General features: G+C 41.5%; 1 protein-coding gene across 5 annotated transcripts in view; it reads right to left on the minus strand.

Moving 5' to 3' along the window:
* The window catches only part of TFCP2 (transcription factor CP2), a 48,931-nt gene extending 32,961 nt beyond the window's left edge, over window positions 1–15,970 (minus strand). For all 5 annotated transcript variants that reach the window (XM_040234152.1, XM_040234151.1, XM_040234150.1 and 2 more), the window contains exon 1: window positions 15,138–15,970. In XM_040234152.1, the coding sequence (XP_040090086.1) occupies window positions 15,138–15,259 (122 nt within the window). In that variant the 5' untranslated portion in view covers window positions 15,260–15,970. The remainder of the gene's footprint in view (window positions 1–15,137) is intronic.
* Between the last annotated feature and the right edge of the window lie 7,141 nt (window positions 15,971–23,111).

The following is a 23,111-nucleotide window of genomic DNA, read 5'->3' on the forward strand; positions in this document are numbered from 1 at the left end:
TATCTAATATTGCCTCTTTGATGTCTCTCCGGGATATCAAATGAACCAGGTCCAAATGTGAACAGAACTTTCGATCTTCCTCCAAACCTTCCCAACCTACCATTCCACCCCCTATTCCTCCTTGTACCAGATGGCAAATGATTCATCAAAATGCTCAAACTAGAACACTTGAAGGCATCCTAGATTGATACTTTTTCCCTTATCTTCATGCCCATTAACAAGTCCTATCAATTTTTCTCTGTAAAATGTATCTTAAGTTCATCTTCTCTTCAGTGGAGTACAAGAATTAAGAAGACAGGCTCTGAAGTTAGACACTAGAATTTAAATCAAAGCAATAATAACAGTTAGCATTTATTGAGCATTTACTGCTTGCCTAACATTGTTTTAATTATTTTACATGTATTAATTTTTTTAATGTTCATAAGAACCTCATGAGGTAGGTACTATTATTATTTCTATTTTAAATCATAGCAACAGAGCTTAAGTAACCTGTCCAATCCTGAGAGACCCAGAATTCAAACTCCTAAAGCTAGTTCCAGATCTCACTGTGGTAGACTGTTTCTTGGTAAAAAGAGACTAGAGATAAGGAGATCAGGAGGACTTCCATGGAGGTCCAGTGGTTAAGACTCTGAGCTTCTACTACAACTGGCTTAGGTTTGATCCCTGGTTGGGTAACTAAGATCCTGCATGCCACACAGCATGGCCAAAAAAAAAAAAAGATAGATAGGGAGATCAGTTCAAAGCGAAGGCAACAGTCTGGGTAAATAATAATGAAAGTCTAAACCAGTAATGAAAGTAGAAACATTTCAAATTTATGAAATCTTCAAGTAAGACCTAAACAGAGAGTTATAGAATGTTCAAGGGCTGAAAGACTGAATACGTTAAAGATGTCAGTTTTTCCCAAACTGATCTACAGATTCAATCCCAGTCAATATCCTAACAGATTCAACTTGACAAACTGATTCTAAAACTTGTATCAATTAGCAAAACCAAGAATAGCCAAGCTACTCCTTAAGAAGAAAAAACATAAAAGAGATTTACCCTGTCAGATATCAAACATTATTTCAAAGCTTTGGTAATTAAGATAGCATGGTGTTGATCAGATGGACAAATTAACCTAACAGAATACAGAACCCATTAACTGACTCCACATATACAAAAATCTACTTTATGACAGAGCTAGTATCACTGCTCAGTGAGGAAAGGATGAACTTTTTAATAAACAATGTTGGAAAAATTGGATATCTACATGGGAAAAAATGAAATTGGATCAACACCCAATACAAAATACAATTTTTAAAAAACAATTCTGGGAGTTCCCTGGTGGTGCAGTGGTTAGGCATTGGCATTTTCACTATTATGGCCTGCGTTCAATCCCTGGTTGGGAACAAAGATCCTGCAAAGCCACCTGGTATGACAAAAACATATATATCTAAATGGATTAAAGATTTAAGTGTAAAAAGCAAAAGTGTAAAACGTTTAGAAGACAATAAAAAAGGATAACACTATGGTTCAGTGGTAGAGAATCTGCCTGCCAATTTAGGAGACATGGGTTTGATTCCTGGTCCGGGAATATCCCACATGCCTTGGGGACAGTTAAGCTCATGCGCCACAACTACTGAGCCTGTGCTTGCGAGCCCTGGAACTGCAGCTACTGAAGCCTGCATGCCCGAGAGACTGTGCTCCATAACAAGAGAAGCCTAGCCAATGGGGAGCCCATGCACTGCGACTAGAGAGCAGCCCTGCTCTCCAAAACTAGAGAAAAGTTCATGCGGCAACGAAGGCCCAGCACAGCCAGGAAAAAACAAGAATAACTCCACAGCCTTAGACTAGGGAAGAACTTCTTAGACATTAAAATTATATACCATAAAGGAAAGGATTGATAAACTACAATACACCGAATTAAAAACTTTGGAACCAGTGACACATAAAATGAAATTACAAGCCATAAATTGGGAGAAGATAACAGCTATACAAATAAAGACAAAAGATGACGATCAAAATATATTTTAAATTACTATAAAGACTAGCGATGAAAGGAAAATCAGAACACCAATTTGTGTATCCAGAGTCCCAAATGAGGATTTCCCTGGTGGTCCAGTGGTTAAGAATCCACCTGCCAACGCAGGGAACACGACTTGATCCCTGGTCTGGGAAGATCACACATGCTGCGAGGTAACTGCCCACGTGCTGCAACTACTGAGGCCCACTCACCTAGAGTCTGTGCTCCAGAGCAAAAAAAGCCACCACAAATGAGAAGTCGGCGCACCGCAATGCAGAGTAGCCACCGCTAGCTACAACTAGAGAAAGCCTGCATGCAGCAACCCAGAGCAGCCAAAATTAAAATTAAATAAATAAAATTATTTTTAAAAATAACTTTTAAAAAGTCCCTAAAGGGGACTTCCCTGGTGGTCAGTGGTTAAGACTTTCCCTTCCACTACAAAGGGTGCAGGTTCATCTCTGGTCAGAGCACTAACATCCCACATACTTCAACGTCAAAAAATCAAAACAGAAAACAGAAAAAATATTGTAACAAATTCAACAAAGACTTCAAAAAAAACAGTCCCAAATGAATTTTTCTCCCAGATTCTAGCCTGATGATGCATAGTAGAAGTCAACCTCTGGCTACAATTGGAAACTACTGCCAGCAAGGTAGATAAAGGCAGGAGATAAGAGGAGGTGGAAAAAAGAAAAGGAATGTAACAAGTGGGATAAGTAAGGAATGGCAACATTATTGCATTGTAGGTCAACTTCCATTAGAATTAGAAGAGGGCAAGAAAACTAAGACAGCAAAAACATCTACAGACCTTTAGGAACAAAACCAACAAATGGGATAGGACAATTTTAAAAGATGTGGGAAGTTAGCCAGCAACAGATCATGCAGTAGAGACTTTTTCCCCAAAATTATGCAGTACTTCAGACTTATAAAAAGGTTAAAAAAAAAAAAAAGTACAACAAATACCTGTTCAAAAATAGAGTATCTATAGTTAAAGCCCTCTGTTTATTCCTCAGTTATATCCCTCAGTCAACTCCCAGAGGCAAGAGTATCCCAAACTTGAAGATAAACATGCTTAGTCATTTCTTTGTATTTTTACAGTGAGGTCATTTTTTAAAAAGTAGTGGATAAATTTTGTGACAAATAAAGGGATTTCATCTAAATACACTGTCCATCATAAGAGAATCAGAATGAAGGGGAAAGGAAAGGAGCGGGATCAACTCTTAAGACAAAGAGATGAAGATTTAGAAGGCAGCTGAAGGGGGAAAAAGTGAAAGTAAACAGTACTGGAAAAGCAGCACAACAAAAAAGAACAAAAATTAGTGTCAATGGAGAGAGAAACAGTGGCCTCAGATAATATCAATAACCTCAAATATGCAGATGACACCACCTTATGGCAGAAAGTGAAGAACTAAAGAGCCTCTTGATGAAAGTGAGAGGAGAGTGAAAAAGTTGGCTTAAAGCCAAACATGCAGAAAACTTAGATCGAGGCATCTGGTCCCATCACTTCATGGCAAATAGATGGGGAAACAGTGGCTGACTTTATTTTTTTGGAGGGGGCTCCAAAATCACTGCAGATGGTGACTGCAGCCATGAAATATGAAGACGCTTGCTCCCTGGAAGGAAAGTTATGACCAACCTCGACAGCATATTAAAAAGCAGAGACATTACTTTGCCAACAAAGGTCCATCTAGTCAAGGCTATGGTGTTTCCAGTAGTCATGTATGGATGTGAGAGTTGGGCCATAAAGAAAGCTGAGTGCCAAAGAATTGATGCTTTTGTACTGTGGTGTTGGAGAAGACTTTTGAGAGTCCCTTGGACAGCAAGGAGATCCAACCAGTTCATCCTAAAGGAAATCAGTCCTGGGTGTTCATTGGAAGGACTGATGTTGAAGCTGAAACTCCAATACTTTGGCCACCTCACGCGAAGAGCTGACTCATTTGAAAAGATCCTGATGCTGGGAAAGATTGAAGGTGGGAGGAGAAGGGGACGACAGAGGATGAGATGGTTGGATGGCATCACAGACTCAATCACAACTGAGCAACTGAACTGAACTGAACTTGCCTTTGAAACAGAAAAGAGTGAGAGTGAGTTCAGTACATTCACTCAATGGATCAGCAGCTATCTTTTAGGCACTCTTCGAAGGTACTAGGGATATAGCAGAAATCAGAACAAAGTCTCTGCCTTCAAGGAGCATTTATTCTAGTTGGGGAAAGAGGTAAGCAAATAAATAACTCATCAGATATTGGGGAAAAGACAAAAATGACTAGCGAAGGCAAAGTGCTGGTGAGAGGAAGGAGGTGCCTGCTATGTTCTTCGAAGGTAGTGAGAGATGGCCTCTCTGATAAAGTGATATTTAGGCAGAAAGCAATGGCACCCCACTCCAGTACTCTTGCCCGGAAAATCCCATGGGCGGAGGAGCCTAGTAGGCTGCAGTCCATGGGGTCACTAAGAGTCAGACACAACTGAGCGACTTCACTTTCACTTTTCACTTTCATGCATTGGAGAAGGAAATGGCAACCCACTCCAGTGTTCTTGCCTGGAGAATAACAGGGACAGGGGAGCCTGGTGGGCTGCCGTCTGTGGGGTCGCACAGAGTCGGACACGACTGAAGCGACTCAGCAGCAGCAGGCAGAAACCTAAAGAAAGTGAGGAATGTATAAGTCTTATCTCAGGAGGAGTTACAGCAGATACAAAAGGCCCTGAGGTGGTAGTGTACGTAGCATTTGAGGGACTGTAAGAAGGCTAGATGTGGCTGGGGTCAGCAGCAAGGGGAAGAGTCGATATGGACAAGATACAGAGGCACATGTGGAACAATGCCAGAACTAAACCTTCTATTCAAAGTGAGATGCAAAATCACTGGAGAGTTTTTAGGAGAAAAGTAGCACAATCTGATCTACATTTCAAGTAAGACAATCATATAATTTATCATTCAAACAGGGACACTTGAGTGAGTGAAGGAGGGTGCTATCAATAGTTATCGTTAGGACAAAAGGCTTGTTACAAGACTTTCGTTTTAAAAGGCTGCTATGTGGAGCCAACTTGAAGGGGTTCCTCCAGCCAAATCTGGAACTGATCAAAATATATCGTGATAGTATTAATAAATGATTACAATCTATTAAGTAATGAGGCTACATTGATAAAAATAAGTTCATTTTTTAAAAAAGTGATACAGATATATATATATATATTTCATATTCTTTTCTATTACGGTTTATCACAGGATATTGACTACAGTTCCCTGTGCTATATATACTGTAGGGCCTTGCTGCTTATCCAGCATATATAATAGTTTGCATCTGCTAATCCCAGACTCCTAACACTGCTCTCCCCCTGCCTCTTTCCCCTTGGCAACCACTAGTTTGCTCTCTGTGAGTCTGCCTCTGTTCATCTGTGTCATATTTTGGATTCTACATATAAACGGTATCATGTGGTATTTGTCTCTTCCTGACTTACGTTGCTTAGTATGATAATCTCTAGGTCCATCCATGTTGCCACAAATGACATTGTCTCATTTTTTATGGCTGAGTAATATTCCACTGTGCACATACATACCACATCTTCTTTATCTGTTCACCTGTCAGACATTCTTAAGCTGTGCCCATGTCTTGGCTATTGTAAATAGCGCTTCTATGAACACAGAAGTACGTGTATGTGGAAAAGCTCTTTCATACAAAACCAACGAACATATTTAGAAGGAAAGGCACAGTTAGAAAATCATCTATTAGCAACCATCATAACGATAGCTGATTAAGGCAAGAATAAACACTAAAATTGATAGATAGAAGTTTGAAAATAGGATATTTACATAGTCTGAATGTATCTCCCCACAAGATATTTATCAATTACAGAAGACAATAAATTTCCAAAAAAGAAAATTGGTATACGTCACCTTCATGAGATGGCCAAAGTTGACACTGCCAGGAATAGAATCAATCAAGCAAGTGCTATGTAATATGACTGGGCTTCCCAGGTGGGGCTCAGTGGTAAAGAATCTGCCTGCCAATGCAGGAGACACGGATTTGATCCCTGGGAAGATCCTCTGGAGAAGGAAATGACAACCTACTCTAGTATTCTTGCCTAGAAAATTCCATGGACAGAGAAACCTGGTAGGCTATAGCCCACGGGGTCATAAAGGAGTCAAATGCAACTTAGCAACTAAAAAACAACAATGTAACATGATACACAGAACTCAGCATCACTGCTTAGGTTCAGTTCAGTCCAGTTGCTCAGTCCACGACTCTTTGCGACCCCAGGCCTCCCTGTCCATCACCAACTCCCGGAGTTCACCCAAACTCATGTGCATTGAATCGGTGATGCCATCCAGCCATCTCATCTTCTGTCGTCCCCTTCTCCTCCTGCCTCCAATCCCTCCCAGCATCAGGGTCTTTTCCAGTAAGTAACTCTTCCTAGGTATTACTACCCAAAGTGCATCAACTGAGGGCTTCCCTGGTGGCTCAGTGGTAAAGAATCTGCTTGCCAGTGCAGGAGACTCAGGTTCAAACCCTGGATCAGGAAGATCCCCTGGAGGAGGAAATGGCAACTCACTCCAGTATTCTTGCCTGCAAAATCCCATGGACAGAAGAACCTGGCGGGCTACAGTCCATGGGCTTACAAAAGAGTCAGACATGACTCAGCAACTAAACAACAAAGTGTATAAACTGAATTTAATCATAAGGAACCAACAAACCTAAATTGAGGAATATTCTACAAAATAACTGGCTTGTACTCATCAAATTGTCAGTGCCATGAAAATACAATGAAAGACTCTGGAGCCATTCTAGATTAAATGAGACAAGAAAGACAAGTCAACTGAATCAACACATAATCTTGGATATTTCTCTGTTATAAAGGACATTACTGAGACAACTGGCAAAATGTGAAAAAGTTTCATGGGTAGATAATAGCATTGTGCCAGAGACAGGTTCCTGATTTTGATCACTGTACTGTGGTTATGTAAGAGAATTTCTTGTTTCAAAAGATGACACATTGAAGTATTTAGGTGTTAAGGGGCATATCATCTGCAACTTAAACAGTTCAGGAAAAAAATCACTGTAGGTGTGTGGAGAGAGATGGGGAAAGATAAAGCAAATTTAGTAAATGTTAACATTTAAGAAATCTGGTTGAAGGGTATGCACAAATTCTTGGGTTGTTTTTGCAAATCTTTCACAAGTCTGAAATTATTTTTTATTTAAATGAACAAAATACCCACACACTTACAAAGGTTTCAGTGTAGAGAACAGATTAGGTGGGGGGATGGTGGTGAGTGCAGAGTTAGAAACAGAGCTGAACCAATTAAAAGGCTATTGTAGATTAAGGACAGGGGTCATGGAAGATAGCAGAGTAGGAAGCTCTAGGAATTGGTCTTTCACCAAAAGAACTGAGCTGGCAAGAAATGTCTGAAGCAATTATTTTGAAACTCTGGAATCTAGTCAACACTTTCAGCATCCAAGGGAGTGCTTGATGAAGAAAGAGGCTGGTAAGTTTTAGTTAATTTCAGCATTTGGCATGGCACCTATCATTTTTCAGCTCCCAGTCCCATGGCAGGAAGCAGTGGTAACAGTAAATAGCCCAAGATCCTACTGTAGCTTGCTGGTGCTAGGATGTGCAATAAGGATCTTGTCTCAAGGTTATGTGTCTTTTTTTTTTTTTTTTTCGCCACTCTGCTCAGCTTGCAAGATCTTATTTCACCAGCCAGGGATTGAACCTGGGCCATGGCAGAGAAACCTCAGAATCCTAACTACTAGGCCACGAGGGAACTCCCAGAGTTTTGTGTCTTGATCACTGTTTTTGATTGCTGAGGAGCTGGCAAAGAAGCTCACCACTGTCTCAGCCCATGGCTGAAGTAGCTTCCCTAGCAAAATGAGACAAAGAGATTTAAAGAAAAAACACTCTTTTCCCCCCCTTTTCTCTTCTTATTGGATCCAGGCATTTAAGGAAATCTTTGTCAAGTCACTGACACAGTGGACATAATGACATAACAGAAGAGACTTTGGTGACTATATAGAGCAATGAATATACTCTCTACAAAAACAGTTTAGAGAAGTCACTAAACAAACAGACAATTTCAGCTTTCATTCAGTAACAACAGTAATCTCTAGGGAGGGAGCAGACTCTGATTTCCAGAGTTACCATATTATAATACTCAAAATGTCCAGTTCTCAACAAAAAATTACAAAGCATATAGGCACATGAAAAATGCTCAACATTGCTAGTTATGAGAAATATGAAAATCAAAACCACAGTGAGGCATCACCACACACCAGTCAGAATGGCTGTCATCAAAAAGTCTATAAACAATAAATGCTGTAGAGGGTACGGAGAAAAAGGAACCCTCCTACACTGTTGGTGGGAATGTAAATTGGTGCAGCCACTATGGAAAAGAGAATGGAGGTTTCTCAAAAAACTAAAAATAGAACTATCATAAGATCCAGCAATCCCACTCCTGGACATATATCCAGAAAAGAAAAAAACTTTAATTCAAAAAAGCACATGTACCTCAATTTTCATAGCAGCACTGTTTACAAAAGCCAAGACATGGTAAGAACTCAGGTACCAATCAACAGATGACTGATTGGTTTGAGAGGATGTGATATATATATCACACATATATATATATCAAAAAATATATAAAATAATGGAATATTATATATACATATATATACTAATGGAATATTACCTAGCCATAAAAAAGAATGAAATACTGCCATTTGCAGCAACATGGATGAACCTGTAGAATATTATACTAAGTGAAATAAGTCAAAGACAAATATTATATGATATCACTTATATGTGGAATCTAAAACATAATACAAATAAATCTATATACAAAATAGACTCACTAAGAAAACAGACTTTAGGTAGCAAAGGGGAAAGGGAGGAAGGATGGGTAAATCAGGAGTATGCAATTAACAGATTCAAACTATACATAAAATAGATAAGCAACAAAGATTTACTGTATTACACAGGGAACTACATTCAATACATTATAATAACCTATAATAGAAAATAATCTGAAATATATATATATATAACTGAACCATTTTGATGCACACCAGAAGCAAACACAGTATTATAAATCAACTGCACTTCCACTGTTTTAAATTACAAAGACACAGCTGCAGGGAGTAGGGGCTACTCTTTCTAGAGACGAATTGGCTTCTCACTGCAGTGGCTTCTCTTGCTGTGGAGCACAGACTCTAGGTGTGCAGGCTTCAGTACTGACAGCTGCAGCCTGTGAGCACTAGAACATGGGCTCAGTAGATGTGGCGCAGGGGCTTGGTTGCTCCATGGCTTGTGAAACTTTCCCAGACCAGGGATCGAACCCATGTCCCCTGCATTGGCAGGCAATTTTTATCCACTGTACCAACATGAAAGTCCCTCACACCATTCTAACTCAGACTCTTCCCAAAAAAGGGGGAGGAACACTTCCTAACAGTCTATGATACCAAAAGCCAGAAAAGGATACAAGAACAGTACAGACCAATATCCGTTATGAATAAAGACACAAAAATCCCCAACAAACTACTACCAAACTGAATCCAATAGTACATTAAAATGACTCTAAACTATGACTAAGTGAAATTTATCTCAGAAGTGTAAGGATAGTTCGGATAAGGAAATCACAATGTAATACCCCATATGATCATTTTGATAGAAAAGGCCCAGGACAAAATTCAACATCCTTTCATGAAACATTGAAAACCACCTTGAAGTCACTATGAAGTGAAGTGAAGTTGCTCAGTCGTGTCCGACTCTTTGCAACCCCATGAACTGTAGCCTACCAGGCTCCTCAGTCCATGGAATTTTCCAGGCAAGAGTACTGGAGTGGGTTGCCATTTCCTTCTCCAATGCTAAGTGAAAAATTAGCAGTCCCAATAACCTCCAGGGCTTCCCAGGTAGCGCTAGTGGTAAAGAATCTGCCTGCCAGTATAGGAGATGCAAGGGATGCGGGTTTGATTCCCTGAGTCAGGGAGATCCCCTGGAGTAGGAAATGCTCCAGTATTCTGTCAGTATTTCCTGGAAAATTCCATGGACAGAGGAGTCTGGTGAGCTACAGTCCATAGGGCCACAGAGAGTCAGACACAGCTGAGCAACTAAGCACATAATAACCTTTAAAAGAAGAAAATATGTAGGAATAAATTTAACCAAGGATGTGGAAGACTTGTACATTGAAAACTACAAAACACTGCTTAAAGAAATTAAAGATGACCTGAATAAATAGAAAGACACCCCATGTTCATGAACTGATAAACCTGGTATTATTAAGATGGAAATACTCCCAAAGCTATCTACAGATTTAATGAAATCCCTATCAAAATTCCAATGGCCTGTTTTGCAGAAACAGAAAGGCTTATCTTCAAATTTGTATGGCACTACAAGGGGCCCTGAATAGCAAAAAACAGTAATGGAAAAGAAAAACGAAATAAGAGGAATCATACTTCCCAATTTCACAGCTTTTTTTTTTTACAAAGCTACAGTAATCAAAATAGTGTGGTACTGGCAAAAAGATATATCAACCAATGGAACAGAATCGAGTCCACAAATAAATCCTTACAAGTATGGCCACTTGATTTTCAATGGGACTACAAAGAACATTCGATGGAAACGAACAAATGGCTGGGACAACTGGCTATCCAAATACAAACAAATGAAGCTGGACCCCTATCTCACTTTAAATTAAAAGATTAACTCAAAATAGATCAATGACCTAAACATAAGAGTGTAAAGTATAAACTCTTAGAAGAAATCACAGGGTAAATAGCCATAAGTTGAATTTAGCAACAGATTCTTAAGAGCTGACATCAAAAGCATAAAGCAACAAAATGAATAAATTGGACTTCATAAAAAGTAAAAACAGTTGGGGACGTTCTTGGTGGTCCAATGACTAAGAATCTGGATTCCCAATGTACGGTTCTGGGTTCAATCCCTGGTCAGGGAACTAGATCTCACTTCCTACAACTAAGAGTTTGCATACTGTAAGTAAGACCCGGCACAGTCAAATACAATAATAAATAAAAATAAATATTTTTAAAAAATTAAACACTTTGGTGAATCAAAGAACATTGTCAAGAATGTGAAAGACAGCATGTAGAACTGGAGCAAGTATCTACAAACCACACATCTGGTAATAATCCTGTTGTAGCTGCTGTTTAGTCCCTAAGTCATGCCTGACTCTCCTGTGACCCCATCGAGTGTGGCCTGCCAGGTTCTTCTGCCCATAGGATTTTCCAGACAAGGATACTGGAGTGGGTTGCCATTTCCTTCTCCCAGGCATCTTCTCCACCCAGGGATCAAATCCACATCCCCTGCAATAGGAGGAAGATTCTTTACCACTGAGCCACCTGGGAAGCCTAATGATCTAGTAATCAGAATACACAAAGAACTCTTCAACTCAACAATTTAAAACTGGGCAAAGGACTCAAATGGGCTTCCCTTGTGACTCAGTTGGTAAAGAATCTGCCTACAATGCAGGAGACCTGGGTTTGATCCCTGAGTTGAGAAAATTCCCTGCAGAAGGGAAAGGCTACCCACTCCAGTATTCTGGCCTGGAGAATTCCATAGACTGTATAGGGGTTGAAAAGAGTCGGACACAACTAAGCAACTTTCACTTTCACAAAGGACCCTTTCCAAAGGAGATACATGAATGGCCAACAAGTACATGAAAAGATATTCAACATCATGGTCATCAAGGGAACGCAAAACAAATAATATCAGATTCTAGTTCACACTCACTGGGATGACTTTAATTTAAAACACAGAAAACAAGTACTGATGAGGATGCAGAGAAATATGACCCCTTGTACATTACAGGTGAGAATGCAAAATGGTTCAGCTGTTGTGTAAAACAACTTGGCAGATCTTGAAAAAGTATACACTACACACCTTTTAGGATGGACAAAATCCAGAACAATGACACCACCAAATTCTGACAAGGTGTGGAGTAATACCAGAACTCTCTCATTGCTGGTAGGAATCGAAATGCTACAGCCACTTTGGAGGATGGTTTGGCAGTTTTTTACAAAACTAAACATACTCATACCATATGATCCAGTAACAGCATTCCTTGGTATCTGCTCAAAGATGAAAACCATCTGCACACAAAAATCTGCACACAGATGTTTATAACAGCTTTATTTATAATGCCTAAGCTTGGAAGCAACCAAGATGCCCTTCAGTAGTTGAATGGATAAGTAAACTGATACAAAGATATATTATTCAGTGCAACCCCCTGGACATCAGGCTTCCTTGTCCTTCACTATCTAGTCAACCACTAATCTAATTTCTGTCCCTATAGATTTGCCAATTCTGGACATTTCCAAGAAATAGAATCATATGTAGTCTTTGGTGACTGGCTTCTTTTTTCAGCATGTTTTCAGGGAACTTCCTTTATTTAAATTATAAAGTGTGTGCCATGTATTAAGACGTAAGGAAAAAATATGGAGACTATTAAAGGACCACTTATGAAAACAATGGGCTTCCCTGGTGACTCAGAGGTTAAAATCTCTGCCTGCAATGCAGGAGACCTGGGTTTGATCCCTGGGTCAGGAAGATCCCCTGGAGAAGGAAATGGCAACCCACTCCAGTACTCTTGCCTGGAGAATCCCATGGACGGAGGAGCCTGGTGGGCTACAGTCCACGGGGTCGCAAAGAGTCAGACACGACTAAGCGACTTCACTTTCACTTTATGAAAATAATACAGTTAATGAATGCAATGGCAGATGAAGAATCAAAACATCCAACTAAGGTAAATCATTTATAAAGTATAAACCAAGAGATGTATAAATGAAACCATTTTAAGATGCAGTAGAAATAAGCAAGTCAGGATAAAACAAATATGTTAGGAAAATATTTTATAAAACAAACTGCTGTTGGGACTTCCCTGGTGGTCCAGGGGCTGGCTGGCAGTCCACCTGGCAGTTCAGGGGACACAGATTCGATTCCTGGTCCAGGAGAATCCCACATGCCTTGGGGTAGCAGGGACCGTGGGCCACAACTGCTTGGGCCTGCCCTCTGAATTACTGAGGCCTGCAGTGCCCTAGGGCCCAAGTTCTGCATCAGGAGAAGCCATCCTAAACAGATGCCAGCACACTGCTGCTAGAGAGTAGGCCTCGCTCACCCCAGCTATAAGACAAAAGCCCTCACACAGCAACAAAGACCCAGAGCAGTCAAAATAAACAAACACAAAAAAATTCTTTTAAAAATTGCTGTCAGAGAGATTTCCCTAACAAAGACTTAGGAAAAGCAATCACAAGTTTAGTTTAAAGAAGAAAAAGGGAGAGCAAAGAATCATTGTCTTTGAGAATAAAACCTCCTCCAATCAGTGTTTCTCAAAATGTGAGCCATGGACTATGTGCATCAAAATCACCGAAGAACTTGCTTTTAAAAAATCAGATTTTTAGTCTGTGCCCCAGACAATCACCAAAGATGGGATGCTGGAAACTATTTTCTTATAAGTTTCCAGATGACTCTCATAAATACTACAGTTTGAGAACTAATATCTATTTAACACAAATTAATGCAAATGATTAAATGTGTGTAAGAGACAAGAGAAAATCATGACAACAGCAAAGTGCATGAAAAAGAGGAAGGTGAAAGAGGACAAAGAAAAGAATACTTGAAAAACATTTTTTACACACTGTGCTACTGAGAAAAAACAAAGTGATGTTTGAAAACTATTGTGGATTTAATGTTGGAAAAAATTCCAAACATGTAAATATACAAGGCATTCTACTAATACATGTGAGGAGCACTCAGGGTATGAATAGGAAAGCATCCATAGATGTAAGGTAAGGTCACATGGTAGAGAGAGCACACAGTTGATACTCAAATGTTTGCTAATGATGTTAAACTATTTTTATACCAAGTACAGCTATATTCAATTATCTCCATCCTTAACTGTGATAACCTAGACAAAACCTAACTTTTTGTGGTAGTAATCTTTATACAAACACCTCCATAAATTGTCAAATATTATGTCAGTACTGACGCACAAGCTCAGGGTCAGGACATTTACTTTCAGACCAAGTTAATCTCCATTTTTATGGTAAGACTTATTTTAACAAGAACAGACAAAATTAAATTTCTCAAGGCTAAGAGCACTGCATGATAGAACTCAAATTTCCCTGAAAATTATTAAAATATGTATTCAAGGATGGCCTTTATTATTCTAACTGTAAGCAAAGATTTCTGAAAATGAAGTATTAAGTTCTAACTCATAATTTTACTTCAGTGAGGAAAGTTCACTTTGGCTTAGCAGGGTTAAAGAAAGGAAGTTCACTTTTATAATTCTCAAAGATGCTCACTAACAGAATACAAAATTTGCCCACTTTCACCATAAAAGGCATCCTCCCATTATAAACTCATAAACCTAACTGAGTGCTAAATTCTAAAGTTTCTTTGACTCACTTATTTAGATTAAGCTTATTATCCATTTGGAAACCCAGTTATATTCCATCAAACATTAAGAAGCAGATGTTTCAACATTTCCAGACACGGCTCTTGCACATCTTTTTTTTTTTTTTGCACATCTTTTAAATGAAACAAACTATATTGGGGGAATGAAGTTCCTAAGGCATGCAAATAAATTACATGGCAGGTTATGTTGCTTTCACAGGAGATTTTTATTTATTATCAACATTTGGCTTGATACATGAAGGTCTAGAAGCATCTAAAAGTTCTTGTTGACACTTTTTCATTTCACAGCTTATGTTTCAAAAGTCAGAAACCCCAGAATTGAGTAAAGCCTGAAAGCTGGTTAAGATACAGATGTGTGGACTTGGGATCTCACATTTCTTTCCCAAAAGCAGTCAACCAATATTTATCATTAAGTCCCAACACCCTAAACATCTCACATGTTCAATGTGGCCTCTTACACAAGTCCAGTGCAACCTACCCACACGTACGTACACACACACACACACACACCAGTCTCCAAATCACCCACACCATTCTTCTTGACACTGTCCATAATCTGTTTTTCCATTTCTACCACAATGCTCACCACTCAAAAGAGAAACAAGTTCCTTTTCTCTAGCCGCGGAGAGCTTCTCTAATCCAACACACCTCTTTTCCTCCCCCGTTCTTCTCTATCCTGCCTTTGTTACTCAGAAGGTGCAGGGTCTGGGAAAATCTCACTCACCTCATGCTATAGGCACCAGCACCCAGTTCCTGGCCGATCCCGGATAGACTAGCATCAAAGTCCTGCACCAGCCCGGATTCAATCACCTCATCGGCCAGAGGCAGCTTCAGAGCCCAGGCCATTCTGGCTCCTTCCTTGCCCCAGGAGACAGTTTCTTGTACAAAGGCGAGTAGCGTGATTCTACACAACCGGGGCAAGACTGCAAGACTGTAGAAAACTCCAAACCAAGATCTCCCACGCAGCACCCACCAAGCCACCCCCAAGCCCCACCCACACTGCCCACACAACTAATCTCCCGTACCCTTGGCTCTTCGCTCTCGGCTGCCCCGACTTCCAAAATCCCTCCCCCGCACCCAGGTCTCTAGAGCACGAGGGCCCTTTGGCTTAACTCTTCCAGACTATCCAGAGGCAACCCTGGACTCCTCGCACTCTTTTTGGGATCTCCCCTTGAGCTCGCGGTGGTCACTCGCTGTTTTCCAAACAAACCAGCAGCAGCGACCCGCTGCCTAGCCGGCACTCCCACGCCGCTTTAGCACCTTTCCCCCGCCCCTTTCCGCTGGAAATCCCCTCCCTCCCGGGAACCACTCTCCCTTTCCCCTCCAGGCCTCGCTTCCGGTCAGTCCCAAGATCACTTCCGGTCACTTCTTCTCAATTCCACGGCTCTTAAAACCAAATCCAGGTTTCCACTGAGCCGACTCCCCGCCCTCCGCAGCCCCCCACGGCCTCAAAACATGGATCGAGACAACCCAGCACCGGTTTGAAACCCAGGCTAGCTAGGCTCCTCCACCGCCCGCCGTCCCAGCGCCAACCAATCATGGCGTCCTCTTCCTTCGCCGGAGCGGCGAGTGTGACGTCACCCTAACATTAGCCAATTAAGAATCGACTCCGCTGAGCTTGGCAATGATGATAGGCTAGCGACGCCACGACTCTCCGCCTCCTGAGATGGACTGGGCTATCTAGGGGAGGGCTGGGGTGCGTCAGGTGGCCGGGTTTAAACGTCTTTCCTAGTTGTTCCCAGGCTTCTGGTGTCTGCTAAGTAGCTAGTCAAAACCCTAAGAGGTGGGTGGAGCTCTAACTCTAGTCTTACTGAACCTACACCCACCCCTGGCTGATTCTTGGTTGTTACCCAAACGCTCCTAACAAGTGCTTGTATGCTTCTAAATACTCTTTCCTTAAACTCACCTCTCCTGGGCTCAAGAATCTACTTAAGTTCCACTTACCCAGATAGTCTTTTTATCTTCTGAATTCTCCTTTAATGCTTTTCAACAGGAAAGCATGAGATAGGTAAAAGTGTTGTGGTTTTTAAAAGGTGGTGATCTGAAAGTGAGGGTTTGTGCTGGCGTCTTCATTTACTGGCTTGGTGACCAGAATAGTCAGTCGTTTAATCTTACGGAGATATAGCTTTTTTTATATTTGAAAAATGGGGATAAAACCATACGTGCTCCACCTTCTTCCGTGTGCTCCATCTTCCTCCTTTGAGGTTTAAATAATGTCCATTATTTATTGAGCATCAACTATATACAAGGAACTTTTTTACATTATCAATAATCCTGAAAACAATTGTAACTAGATTTACAATTCTAAATATAAGTATTAATAACCTTCATTTTTCCAATAAGGAGAGGAGGCTGAAGCCTTAAATTCGCCAGAACTAAATTGGGGTGCCAATCTCAGAGTGGATTATAAAATTATGTGATAATTTTATTATAAAGTTATAAGGATAATTTCACTACAAGACATTGCCTGTATGAAAGTATTGGTTCATTACTGTATTCAAGTATTTAATTTGTACAATGTGTTGAGATAGATAGATACAAGTAGATAGATGCTTTTATCACTAGACTATGACCTCCTAAAGAAAAGAGAATACATATTTTTCAGGTTTCTGTTCTAAATATCTCCTAGTATAGTTCCTACCTTCAGTAGGTTTTTTTTTTTAATGCTTATTGAATTTAAAAAAGGAAAGATAGAAAGAAAAGAGGTTGACATGAAGTTGACAGCATGCTCCCAGTTTCAACTAGAGTCTTCTATCTTTGAGAGCTCTGTCCTATCCATCTTCTTACTTTAGTGAGCCTGGCATCCAAGTCTTGGTTCATTCTCAAGACATTTAGTATCTCTTTAAGACATTTTTTTTTTCCCTTGAGCCAGTTGTATCTCAAAATATGTGCTTGTGTGTAAAGGAAGGGGTCTTGAACTCAGAGACCAAAAGAGAGGTGCCAAAGTCAAAATCCTTTATAAACAGGGCTTTATAAATTTTTTGGCCACGTGGTGAGTGGGATCTTCGTTTCCCCACTAGGGATGGAACCTGTGTTCTCTGCAGACTACAATCTCTTTAGAAATTGTCCTGAAAATTATTCTGTGCTTCAGCAACTCCACTCTTCATATATACACTAGAGAACTCACACACACATACCAGGAATCTAGTATGAGAATGTTCATGGCAGCACTATTTATAGCAGCAAAACAGAACAAATGTCTGCCAACAAGAGAAAGGATGAGTTGGAGTGTAATAGATTATTATACAGCAGTGAACATGAATACAGCTATATACAAATACAGGACTAAATTAGTCTTAGAATGGTGGGGGAAATGCAGAAATGCTTATACAGTATAACATCACTTTATAAAGCTCAAAACCCAGCAAAATTAAATAATATACCATTTAGGAGATTATATATACATACATGTTCATTTTAAAAGGAATGAAATGGTAAACACAACTCTATGGTCAGTTCAGTCGTTCAGTCATGTCTGACTCTTTGCCACCTCATGGGCTGCAGCACGCCAGGCTTCCCTGTCCATTACCAACTTCTGGAGCCTACTCAAATTCATGTCCATCATGTGGGTGATGCCATCCAATCATCTCATCCTCTGTTGTCCCCTTCACCTCCCGCCTTCAATCTTTCCCTGAATCAGGGTCTTTTCCAGTGAGTCAGTTCTTCCCATCAGGTAGCCAAAGTATTGGAGTTTCAGCTTCAGCATTAATCCTTCCAATGAATATTCAGGACTGATTTCCTTTAGGATGGACTGGTTGGATCTCCTTGTAGTCCAAGGGACTCTCAAGAGTCTTCTCCAACACCAGAGTTTAAAAGCATCAGTTCTTCAGTGCTCAGCTTTCTTTCTATTAATAGATGGTCACATCTAAGAAAAGGCAATGAGGTGGGCTGGGGAGGAACTCAAAAGTAGCTTTAACCCCTGGTAGTAGTTTACTCAAGTTGAATGGTAGCTCCATGGGTTATTGTTTCATAATTATTTTTCATAACTTACCAAAAAATGTATTATTGAATATGTAACAAATATGACATAAATTAGCATCTGAGCCAGGAACTACCCTAGTTCTCTTAGCTGGCCTTTGCCTACAGTGATGCTTCCCTGCTGGTGGTACAGTCCTGGAGACTGTACAGATACAGAGCAAATAATAGCTAATAATAATGACAGACTACTATTTCCTGAGCCCTTGCTAGGTACCAAGCCCTGACTAGATGCTTTGTGTAGATTATCTCATTTCATCCTCCCAACATCACCCCTGTAAGGAAGGTACTACTTTTAGATTCATTTCATAGATAAGGAAACTGAGGCTTAGAAAAACTAATTGACTTGTCCAGGATCACCCAGTGGTAAAGTCTGACTGACTGACCTTACACTCTGAGCATCTAACCATGGTGCCACACCCCTGTGGATGGTTATAACCTAAAAAAACACACAAAACTTTCCATCCTTTCTTCCCTTCAGAGATGAAGTTTGAATCTGTGGAGAGGAGAATATTGAGTTTTCAAAAAATTGTTCCCATGAAGGAACATTGGATGAAGTACGATTTTTCATCAACAGTAAAATAGCTCAAAGGGAACAGATTGAAAAATAAAACAGAGGGACCTCTCTGGTGGATCAGTGGATTAGAATCCGCCTGCCAGTGCAGGGGACATGGGTTCAATCCCTGGTCTGGGAAGATTCCACATGACATGGAGCAGCTAAGCCTGGTCTCCACAGCTACCAAGCCAGCACTCTTGGGCCGTCGAGCTCCAACTACTGAAGCCTGTATGCCTAAAGCCTGTGCTCCAGAACAAGAGAAGCCACTGTAATGAGAAGCCTGTGCACTGCAATGAAAAGTAGCCCCTAACTCGCTATAACTACAGAAAGCCTGGCACAGCAACGAAGACCCAGTGCAGCCAAATAAATAAATAAAAATCCCACATGCCCAAATAAATAAATATTAAAAGAAAATAAAACAAGAAATATTTATATTAATGTTTGGAAGAGAGCCATATTAGATATTTGGAAGACGTAGCCATATCCAGAAATCCTATGGAGCCCTGTCCTCTGGGAAATACTTAGAAAAAAGAAAGACATATATTTCTTGGAAAGGTTTGAGGTAAAGTTTTAATTCTGAACCAAGACAAAGACTTCACAAAGGTCCTCCTTGCCATTCTAAAACAAACAGAGATGAAATGAAATGTGAGTCCTAAAGCTTGGTCCCCCTCCCAGCAGGAGTACAGATTAGCATTGAGACTTAGGTCCTTGAGCCCAGGTCCACCTGAGGGGAGAAGACGTCAGACAGTGTTTACCCCTGGAATTCTGTGACTTTCAGAAAGTGAAATAAATTGAAAGTCGCTCAGTTGTGTCCAACTCTTTGTGACCCCGTGGACTAAACAGTCCGTGGAATTCTCCAGGCCAGAAAACTGGAGTGGGTGAGCCTTTCCTTTCTCCAGGGGGTCTTCCCAAGCCAGGGATCAAACCCAGGTCTCCCACATTACAGGTGGATTCTTTACCAGCTGAGCCACATTTCAGGAGGAAACACTTTTGCCCCAGGGAGTGGACTTTCCCCATTTTCTCCTTTTCCAATGTAGCTACTCATGAAGTTGGAATGCCAGGCCTGGAAACAGGAATTCCAGGAGCAGTCCTGGGAGCTCTGCCTCCAAGAAAAGATCATCAGGTGTTCCCCTGGACATCCAGCAGCATCCATCAAGAAATCAAAATTTTGTACCCATAAGAAAAATCATGGTTTCTATTGGACCATTACTCATAATAAATTTGAGTGATTAACCAGAACACCTGTGGCCCAGAGCTCCAAATTCAGTATTCTGAACCATTGGGCTCATTGTAAAGCATTCATTTCCCTAGACTAGGTCCTGAAACTAGACACTGTTTAGATGGAACACAGCAAGACCTACCCTGGAGGGTGGAAACATGGAAATCCTACCCAAAAGATCGGGACAGATAGCACTCCCCAGGTCCCACCCTATATGGGACAAAGTTAACCACACAGGCTTTAGAGACAGCGCATCATGATTTAAGGCCTAGTTCTGTTGCTTACAAACAAAGCAACCCTGAGTAGATTCCTTGTATTCTCTGCACCTCAGTTCCTTGTCTGTGTTAGTTGCTTAGCTGTGTCTGACTCTGCGACCCCATGGAGCCCGCCAGGCTCCTCTGTCCATGGAATTCTCCAGGCAAGAATACTGGAGTGGGTTGCCATTTCCTTCTCCAGGGGATCCTCCCGACCCAGGAGTTGAACACAGGTCTCCCACATTGCAGGCAGATTCTTTACGATCTGAGCTACGAGGGGTCAGAGGCTTGAGGGCTCAAACTCTCTGGAGGATCCAGATCTATCCATCCCCTGGGCTTTCTTTCTCATTCATTTAAGACTCAGTCACTGTTGCTGAGGCCCCAAGTCAATCACCAGGCATTTTCCTCCAGGTACAGGAAGAGATCATTATCCAGGCAGGCCTTTTTCAGGGACAATCTAGTTTTAACTCTTCACGCCTTTCATACATTCCAGACGAAGAACCTTTGAGGCCCAGTCTGGCTTCTTTGATGGACCCTGCAGTTGATAGAAAAGGCATCTGAAGTGAAGGGTGGTCTTTTGGGACAGAGCTCTTTACCTGTGGAATCTGATGCTGTCTCTAGGTAGATGTCAGAATTGAGCTGAGCTTTTGGACACACTGCTAGTATCCGAGAATTGCGCCTGCACACACACACACACACACACACACACACACACACACACACACACACACAGGTTCAGGAACCCAGAGGAACATCCCAGACTCGACAATAGAAACTGCAGTCCCTCCATACACCCACCCCTCTTCCTTTAAAGCCTTCTGGGGCCAGTTGCCAGGAAATGTCCTCAACTGGTCTGAGCCAGAGATAACAGCTTCCGCTGATGCTTCTGCTGGGAGCTGTTGGAAGATGCCTGTCTGCATTCAGGGCCAGTCGCTGCCCAGATTCCATTCACTCCCATGTGTCAGAGTCTAAACCTTGCAGTGCTACTACCGAAGCCTCTGAACCTGCTTTCTCCCAGTGGCTTGAAGTCAGGGACTCAGCTCTTAGGATTTCCTTGACAAAGTGGGTAGAAAATGCAGTCATCTGTCTGCTATTTATCAAGCACCTGTTTTGTGCCCTTGGCCTGGGTCCTGAGTCACAGCCTAGTGTTAAGTTCAGTTCAGTCGCTCCGTCATCTCCGACTCTTTGCAACCCCATGAATTGCAGCACACCAGGCCTCCCTGTCCATCACCAACTCCCAGAGTTCATCCAAACTCATGTGCATCGAGTCGGTGATGCCATCCAGCCATCTCATCTTCTGTCGTCCCCTTCTCCTCCTGCCCCCAATCCCTCCCAGCATCAGAGTCTTTTCCAATGAGTCAACTCTTTGCATGAGGTGGCCAAAGTATTGGAGTTTCAGCTTCAACATCAGTCCTTCCAATGAACACCCAGGACTGGTCAGCTTTAGGATGGACTGGTTGGATCTCCTTGCAGCCCAAGGGACTCTCAAGAGTCTTCTCCAACACCACAGTTCAAAAGCATCAATTCCTCAGTGCTCAGCTTTCTCCACAGTCCAACTCTCACATCCATACGTGACCACTGGAAAAACCATAGCCTTGACTAGACGGACCTTTGTTAGCAAAGTAATATCTCGGCTTTTCGATATGCTATCTAGGTTGGTCATAACTTTTCTTCCAAGGAGTAAGCGTCTTTTAATTTCATGGCTGCAATCATCATCTGCAGTGATTTTGAAGGCCCCAAAAATAAAGTCTGACACTGTTTCCACTGTTTCCCCATCTATTTCCCATGAAGTGATGGGACCAGATGCCATAATCTTAGTTTTCTGAATGTTGAGCTTTAAGCCAACTTTTTCACTCTCCTCTTTCACTTTCATCAAGAGGCTTTTTAGTTCCTCTTCACTTTCTGCCATAAGGGTGGTGTCATCTGCATATCTGAGGTTATTGATATTTCTCCCGGCAATCTTGATTCCAGCTTGTGCTTCTTCCAGTCCAGCGTTTCTCATGAGGTACTCTGCATATAAGTTAAATAAGCAGGGTAACAATATACAGCCTAGTGTGGACAGTCAATATTAGGATCGTTGAGATCTATGCAGAGACAAGTGCTGGCTTCTGTGTCATTTTGGCCTCATTATTTCAAAGTCCTGTAAAGCACCTCTGATCCCTAAACCTAACATCTGTATCTTAGACCTCTCTTGTCCCTTGGGTGGGGAAGGGATGGGAGAGCATGATTTAGAACCCAGCACAGTGCCTGACTCAGGAAGTCTGGTTGGGTGGAATCAAAGCTGATGCCTTGTTCTCACCAGTTTAGTTTATGTCGCTCAGACCTTATCAATACTAAGAAGATGGGGCAGGGGCTGGGGAGAGGGAGAGTCCATGGAGGTATGGCATGAACCCTACTCCTAGGAGGGAGACCCTTTTTACAGCCATACTTTCCCAGTTCTGAACTTGAGTGGCAGACCTGCTCATAATATTTGCTGGCCTGGGAAACTGTACAAAGGAAGATCCTCTTACCTATACCTAAATGTTTATAAAGCATGTGGGTGCATGCTAAGTTGCTTCAGTCAGGTCTGATTCTGTGTGACCCTGTGAAATGCAGCCTGCCGGGCTCTCCGTCCACGGGATTCTCCAGGCATGAATACTCGAGTGGGCTGCCATGCCCTTCTCCAGGGAAAGCATAAAGCAACCTAATTGTGAC

The sequence above is a fragment of the Oryx dammah genome, unplaced genomic scaffold (assembly GCF_014754425.2).
Source record: "Oryx dammah isolate SB20612 unplaced genomic scaffold, SCBI_Odam_1.1 HiC_scaffold_29, whole genome shotgun sequence".
Classification (NCBI taxonomy): Eukaryota; Metazoa; Chordata; class Mammalia; order Artiodactyla; family Bovidae; genus Oryx; species Oryx dammah.